The sequence below is a fragment of the Theobroma umbraticum genome, unplaced genomic scaffold (assembly GCF_002168275.2).
Source record: "Theobroma umbraticum cultivar Fairchild unplaced genomic scaffold, ASM216827v3 scaffold_95.0, whole genome shotgun sequence".
Taxonomy (NCBI): Eukaryota; Viridiplantae; Streptophyta; class Magnoliopsida; order Malvales; family Malvaceae; genus Theobroma; species Theobroma umbraticum.
In genome coordinates this window covers 748922-756791 of record NW_018397257.1, presented here as the reverse complement: position 1 = coordinate 756791, position 7870 = coordinate 748922, and the positions used below count along the sequence as shown (strand labels likewise).

The 7870-nt window shown below is 31.4% G+C and overlaps 1 protein-coding gene across 2 annotated transcripts; it reads right to left on the bottom strand.

The window, feature by feature from the left end:
- Positions 1 to 980: 980 nt before the first annotated feature.
- Positions 981 to 3338, bottom strand: LOC110412525 (large ribosomal subunit protein uL18c-like). Of its 2 annotated transcripts, none has more exons than XM_021423071.1 (4): positions 3209 to 3338; positions 2820 to 3092; positions 2048 to 2209; positions 981 to 1266 (listed from the first exon to the last, which is right to left on the bottom strand). In XM_021423071.1, the coding sequence occupies exons 2-4, from the start codon at positions 3054 to 3056 to the stop codon at positions 1117 to 1119; spliced, it is 549 nt and encodes a 182-aa protein (XP_021278746.1). In that variant the 5' UTR covers positions 3057 to 3092; positions 3209 to 3338; the 3' UTR covers positions 981 to 1116. The 2 variants fall into 2 exon arrangements, with proteins under 2 accessions (XP_021278746.1, XP_021278747.1); XM_021423072.1 differs by having other exon boundaries at positions 2838 to 3092.
- Between the last annotated feature and the right edge of the window lie 4532 nt (positions 3339 to 7870).

Here is a 7870-nt window from a genome sequence, read left to right as displayed (position 1 = left end):
TCGAAGACCTAGCAAATCTTAGTTTCTTTTCTTCTTTAGTTTTCTTTATATTTTTTTTGTTTTGTGTTGATGATTAAACTTTTTTATATGATGTTTCTAATAATTATGAGAAACTAAATTTCTTATCGAGAATTGCAATTGAATCCAATACGTAGTTTGAATTTTTAATTTTTTTTTGTTTGCTTATGATTGATGGTGTTTGAATTGTCTATTTTAAGCGTCTGATTGCCTGATCACCAATTAGATAGATAGAGTTATCTAAACGAAACTAGAAGAGAGAATTAGTGTAAGCCTTGAATGAAATTGCATATGTTCAATATCAATTACATGAGATGATTGATTTGATTCACGTGTAGGTTAAGAATACATTTACATGTTATTGTAACCAATTTAGAGTCTAAGCTTAATGTATCTTTCTTAATTGTAATTTGCATAGGAATATAATCGAATAGTTAAGAGAGATATTTTTATAAGAACATTGAAAGAGACTTATAAATACATTAAAACTGTAACCTAACAAGTCAGATATTTAGTAAGCAAAGAGAAAGTAGAAGAGATTCAAATGAAGTGTTGAAAAGATATTGTAGTTTTAGGCTTTTGTTTAATTGAGTTTATCTAATTAAGTTGCGATTCTTGTTATTAGTTTTAATTGTTTTAGTTTTCAGTAGTTTTTTATAAAAAAAAAAAGCTAATTGTTTGAATAAGATATAATTGTTTTAATTTTAGTACTTAACAAAATTTTAGTGCAATATCTCATAAAAACGATACTATACTTTTCATTATATTACTTGTTAACGATACATACATTTACATGGTAAATTCGACATCTACCATTAATTGTCCCCAATTAATGTCTCGTTTGAAAATTTGAAAAAAAAAAATCATTCCTATTTTTCTTATTATCCTTAATTATAACATACCAATTTCTTCTTTTTGCTTATTTTCATAAGTAATTTCTAAATAAAAATTCATAATCAATGTAAGTGAACATTCTTCAAATATATGTCTAACTATAACAAGATAAAGCATTCTTCAAGCCCTCTAATAAAAAAAAATTAAAAAAAAAAGAAGAGAATAAAAAGAACAAAGTTCAAGAGAAAACTAACTACTGAGAGTTTAAAATTGAAGGCCATGCTCCCTAGCAGAATCAGCAAGGGCTTCTATGCGTCCATGATATGGATATCCACCTCTGTCAAAGGCCACCTTTGTGATCCCTCGTTCCAAACAGGATTTTGCAATGCATTCACCAATCTTCCTTGCCACTTCCTGATGCCAGAAGATCGGAAAAATTGAACACTTTTATCAAAAATGAGGCCAAAAAAGAATAACAGAGAGGAAGCAGAACAAGTTATGAACGAGGCACCAAGACCTAAGCAGAACTGGGAGATGGAAACGGGCAACCAACAGGTCAAGGTCCACACAGAAACAGAATGAAGGCTCTGGCAAAAGTAAATTCAACCATGGACACAGATGACAACAAGAGGAAAATCAAAAGCCAACAAACAGCACAGGTTGTCTACAAATCTCAACTATGGACACCAAGAACAAGAAAAGGAAAATCGAAAAACCAACTACTAGCACATGTTGCCTACAAATTTCATATTTATATGATCAGGTGGAAAAGGACGCACCCACACACACATACAGGCTTACACAACCAAGTGAGATTCACAAGTCGCTGGAGAGGTAATTTTAGGAGAAAACGAAAAATTAAGCCTAATTCACAACAACTCCCAAAAGGACAAAATGTTTAGAGAGAGTTGCAAGGCTTGAATACTACATCCCTTTTCCATTCCTCTTCCATGTAGGACACTACTAACCAAGACATCACCTTTGTATTTCTTTCAACCAAGAGGAAATATGGAAAAACACACCCATAAAACCTGTATAACAGCTCCAAAAAGCAATTGGATACTTCAATTAAAATAAAGAACGAGGCCAATCAAAACCACTTTAGTTATCATTCAGAATCAGACCAATGAACTAAAGTCAAGTAGTAAAAATTGTATTTGATTCAGCTGACTGTTAATTTGTATTTACAACTCACAATGGTGGGACCAGATGAGTAGTCGAACTCCTCACGAATTGGTTTCTGCATTGTTGAAGCAGAAGCAATTGTGCTCATCTTTGAGTCATCAATGACTTGGACATAGAGATGCTTGTTGGAGCAGAAGACAGACAACCGCGGTCTATCCGGTGTCCCTTCAACCTGCAAGAGTAAGAAACACTTATGGCAAAATAAGTAACACTAAAATGAGGGTAGAATCCAGTGGAATTCAATATGAGACAACAATATCATGTCCATTTGAGGAAATCAACCATTAAATAACAATAGAATCAGATGATGCCCTTATCTACCCACCCATCACCGCTGTTATCACTTTTAATACATGAAAGATTACTCATCCCCAATATTTCTTCACATATGAAGAAGAGAATAGCAGGAGTTTTTTTTTTTATTTTTCATTTTTGGTGGGGGAGAGGCGGGTACATAGAATAGAATGGCTCTGACAAAGTTTCAGCACAGCTTAACATCACAAGGTTCCTTAGATTTTCTATCTATTATTGTTTGGACAGAAATTCTCTAAACCAATTTGGTCCTAAAAGCATGTAGCAAAAAGAAAATCCTTAATAAATCAGTAAATTTGAAAAGATATTCACTACTAGATAAGAAATGGGGATGAAGGTGAAAAGGCATTTGCATTTTCTTAATAAGAGCACAACAAAAATGATGCCTAAATTGGAATTATAAAGACATAATAAAACTGGGTGGGAAACAAACAAAGAAAATTGGGTTTATGATGGCCACGAGACTTGACATTTATAGATAAAGTAACCTTCTTCCTAATGCGAGAATGTCGGGCCTGACGGTCTTCTCTTCTTGTGCGAGCTTTGGCTTGAACATTGAGGAGGAGAGAGGGTAAGGACGGGCGTGGGCATGGCAGCCTCGGGCTCAGGGGAACTCCCAAAAATGAACTGTGATTACGATCGACAGCACCAAGAAACTGTAATCTCGTAGTCATAGTCATAGTCGGAGTCGTACTTGCCATACCCATTCCGGATTGCCGGATTCCTGTTTGTGTGCTTTTCAGCTTTAAACAAAAATCAGCAGATTATATTTCCGAAAGATGAACGCAACGGAAACAAGCAATCCCAATTATGGTTATTCATTCTAAAACCAGCAAGCGTTAGCGTACAATTACAGTACCTGCTGTGCTCTCCAAGGTTTTTGAGTTGCGCTGTGGAAGAAAAGAGAAGCAACTGCTCAGAGGACTGGGGATAGAAGGATAAGAGCACTGGAACTTTGTCCTCTTTTCGTCCGCTATCAGCCCAGCGCTGCTTCGTGCTGCGGACCCCACGACCGGTTTTATAAATGTCAAAAAAAAAAAAAAAACACTTGTTCTTGGTAAGTTTGAAATTCTTTTTCTGAAAAACTTTTTCAATCTTTGCTTCTGTTTGAAAGAAAAGAAATATCTTACCAATGTAAAATGGTCAATCAAAAAATTTATATTGAGCAGGGTAAAATATCTAACACCCAAAATTATCATAGAACATTTTTCATCTGTAATAAAGCAATAAAGTATCACCATTTTCTCCTTTTTTTTTCATTTCTATATTTATTAGTCTTTTTCCAACAAAGCATTAGTAATTATTTTCACTAAATTATTTTAATAAGAAAGGGTATACGCTGATGTCATTTCATAATATATTTTTTACATAATGCTCAAAAAGTTTCTAAATTATTTTTAAAAAATTCAAATACGATGTTATTTTTTTATTAAGTTTAATTAAGATATTTTTATTTTGGATCAAATAAAACCTTATAATTAATGGTTGACTAATTATTGTTAGTTAAAATATCATTTGTTATTTTATATCCACATGATTTTAATGTGAAAAGTGAAAAATGTTACATGATTAAGTTATCATATCATATTAATACGCCACATCATCATCAGTAATGATATATTAACATACCACGTTAATAAAACGTGATATAAAATGATAAATAATATTTTAATTAAGTCAATAATTAGTCATAAAGACTTATTTGCTTGAAAAAAATATAAAGATTTATTTGACCGAAAATAAAAGTATAAGTGCTTAATTGAACATAATAAAAGTATAATGGTTTATTTAAATTTTTTTTTGAATAATTTAGAGTTTTTAGACATTATGCCCCTTTTTTTGTTGGATTGCATAAATAGATCAATAAAACAAAAGATAGCAAAGTTTCATATTACAAACTAAAATTGAATTCAACAACAATATTTCATATTATAAGCAAAAATTACATTCAACTATAGTGCTTCAACAATACTCTCATATAATATAAAACATAAAATTGATAAAAGTACTAAGGAAGTCCCTATACTATAGAGTTTTATTCAATTTAATCTTTGTATTATAGAATTTTAATTAACCTAGTCATCGTACTCTAGTATTTGGTGTAATTTGGTTGTTATGACATGACACATAAAAACTGATGTGGCAAAATTTTTTTGGGATTATAAGCATAAAATGTTAATGTTTGCTATCTATCTTCCTCTCTTTTTGGGATTGGCCCTACAAACCTTAGATCAAACCCATTCAAAAAATATTACCTTCCTTCCTTTAGTGGAATTGATCCCACGAAGCAATAAAACAATAAAACATCATTATTCTCTTTTTCTATCTATTTATTTATTATTTTTCCCAACAAGATTTCATTAATTATTTTTATTCAATTATTTTATAAGGATCATATCATATAATTATTTTTACTAAGATACTATAATCTTTAATATAATACAAAATAATTTAGGTCAATTGAAGAAAAATTTTATATAAAATAGGAAATAAATTTTTCGCACATGAAAATCTTTCATTTCTTTTAATTTCCAATTTATGATTTATTCACTTGATAAACTAACCAGTATAAGAATATCATGAGAAAAAAACAAATAACAAAGGTTAAATAGTATTTATAAATATACTACTTCTATGGGTAAAATATACTTATCTCTTTAGGTTTTGACCATAATTTACTTTGAGTCCATTAAAATTGAAAATGGATACTCCACCTTAAAACCTCAAACGTCATTGACAATTTTGTAACCAAATGAGTATTTAGAAATCAAATTTTCAAGATTGATTGGCACTTAATTTTTGTAAACAATATGATGTTGACAAACACAAAATTAACGTTAGAAAAAATAGCTTTGCACAAATAATTTTATAGAGGTTATCTTCCTCTCCCTTAGCTTACTAAGGAGTTTGTAAATCCACTATATAAAATGTTATTTCAAAGTTCAAGCACAACCTTTACTAAACCTTTTCAAGGCTAAGGTTTAATCTTTTTATCTTTTTAATAGTTAGGTCAAAATACTCATCAAGTCCCTGTATCTATACAAATTGTTCAATTTAGTTTATGTACTTAAAATTGAAATAATTTAGTCCATTGATTTTGAGAATTACTCCAATTTAATCTCTCTCCTTAATGACATCCAATTTGACTGTTAAAAATGACAATGTCAACACTAATGTAGCACACAATGCTAACATAGTAAGCAAGGGTGGCTCAGATTACTAGTGTGGTAGTGCCATGTTAGCATCTATTTTTTTCCTTTTAACCAAAAATTTGTGCAATTGCTAAAGTTCGAACCCAAGACCTTAAGCACACCAAAGATTTTACCACCACACTTAAGTTTTTACTTTTAATTACTTCTTGCTTTTCTTTTCTTTCTTCTATTTTTTTTTTACTTTCTTTTCCCAAAACTATGTCGTTTTAGTGCTTTCTTAAACTCTAAAAAACCCTATCTATAAAAGCATCTTTTTCTCATTTTTCTTTTTCCTAGAGAGAAAAAATGAAGAGGTAAAGAGAGAGGAAAGGGAAAAAATGAGAAAAATGCTTTTATAGCTAGGGTTTTTGAGAGTTTAAGAAAATACCAAAACGACGTAGTTTTAACGAAAGAAAATGAAAAAAATAAGAAAGAAGAAAAGAAACAAAAACAAAAAGTAATTTAAAGGAAAGGCTTAGGTGTGGTTGTCACGACCCAAACCAAGGAGTCGTGACCAATGCACGAGCTCAGTAGGCAAGGCCACGAGACTCAAGCAAGACTCAAAGATTCAAACCAATTCAAATGCATACCATTAGCCAAAGGTTTCTACATCAAATATATTCATAATATAACATAAATTTAAGTACATGTAAGCTATCCTTTAACACATAGTTCATACATGTTACTAAACATATACATAAGCCATACATTGGCTAACAAAACAGGGTTTGTCTCATATAACCCTTAACATAGTAACATCAAATGCCAACACAGTGCGAAAACTAAATCAAAAGTAGAAATACCTAAGCTAGACTTAATAGAGTGAACATATCAAACGAAGAATGCCTATCGGATGCCAAAATTGGTCAGTCAAAGGATGACACTAGCCACGCAAGTCCTGTGGCTTATTTATTTGCACATGGTACAAACAAATGGGTGAGTCATCTAGTACTTAGTAAAGGTTGCAAATGAATCAAATATATGAGTGCCAATAAACATATACATATATATATTGCATTATCAATGCAACAAAGTATTCTAACAAACACCTCCAACATTAGGGACATATCATTAATCCTTTAAATATTCTATAAATCTCATAAATCACACATATGTCACTACATCTCCAAAAATAGTGCATATCGTATTAAACTTACCCTTGAAGCCATAACAAAGTTAATCTCCATAAGCACACCCTAGTTGCCAAAGCATCAAATCAAATTCAAATTTATCTTTATCTATCCATGGCTATGTCATATCACTTATATTTCAAATCACAATCATAGAGTTGTCTTCCCTAAACATAATCAAATCACGTTCGATAGCCAACCAACAAAGTCAATCACTCAAGGCTAAAGTCGCTGATGGAGAATCAAATCACGCACGGTGCCAAAACAACCAATGGAGAGTCAGAACATGCTTGAAGTTGAAACATCTAATGGAGAATAAATCACGCTCAGCACTGAGGCAATTGGTGGAGAATTAAAGTCATCATCCGAAGATCCTCAACAAATTGCATTAAAGCATTGCAGGCGGGAATCACATGCAGGAATTATACCACAATCCTTGCTTACCACTACCTCTAGAGGAAGAAAACATAATTATAAGGAATAGGACTCCACTCAACCTTAAATCAAATCAACGTCCAGAATTCTCAATCATCGAATGAAGTACAAATCCACAAATGACGCCATCATGCCTTACATATCATATTCTCCATATTTCATAGATCACTATTATGGGCTTCAAGCATTATTTAGCTTACCATTGCCTTTAAGTGCCTTTAGTTCTGATAACTCTATTATATAGAGTTATTTTGACTCATTTTGGGAGCTTAAGTAGCTAGATCTTTGAGATTTTAGGTTCGGATTTTAGCATTTCAGGTATTTTTCTAGTTTAAGTTTGATTACTTGTTAAGTGATTAATTTAAGTTATTTTAGTTAAATTTTAGGTTGTTTTATTTTAAATTACTTTAAGAGTAGTTATTGCTAATTTTTCTTATGGCTTTTGTAGGAAATTGATGAAAAAGGCTCATTTGATGAAAATCAGTGCAACTATGGTGATGGCTTCATTCGTATATATTTCGGTATTTTGATCATATCTCTTTCTAAAAAACTCCAAATGAGGTTATTCTTGGACCAATAGAATTATAAAAAGAAGGGATACAATGTTTATGTTCACTAATTTTGCTAGTTCTAATAGGATCATGGTCAAAATATTTGTCAAAATCGGACCACTACAGTAGTATGTAAGGACTGAACATGATGCGGTATTTAGAGCAAATATTTCAATCCAGAAGTCCAATTGATGTGATTCTTAATCCATTGGAA

Coding starts and splice junctions, on each gene's coding strand:
- LOC110412525 (XM_021423071.1), bottom strand. CDS start 3,056: ATGGGTATGGCAAGTACGACTCCGACTATGACTATGACTACGAGATTA. Junction 2,210..2,819: donor AGGTTACTTTATCTATAAAT/GTCAAGTCTCGT, acceptor TTACTCTTGCAG/GTTGAAGGGACACCGGATAG. Junction 1,267..2,047: donor ACTCATCTGGTCCCACCATT/GTGAGTTGTAAA, acceptor TTCTGGCATCAG/GAAGTGGCAAGGAAGATTGG.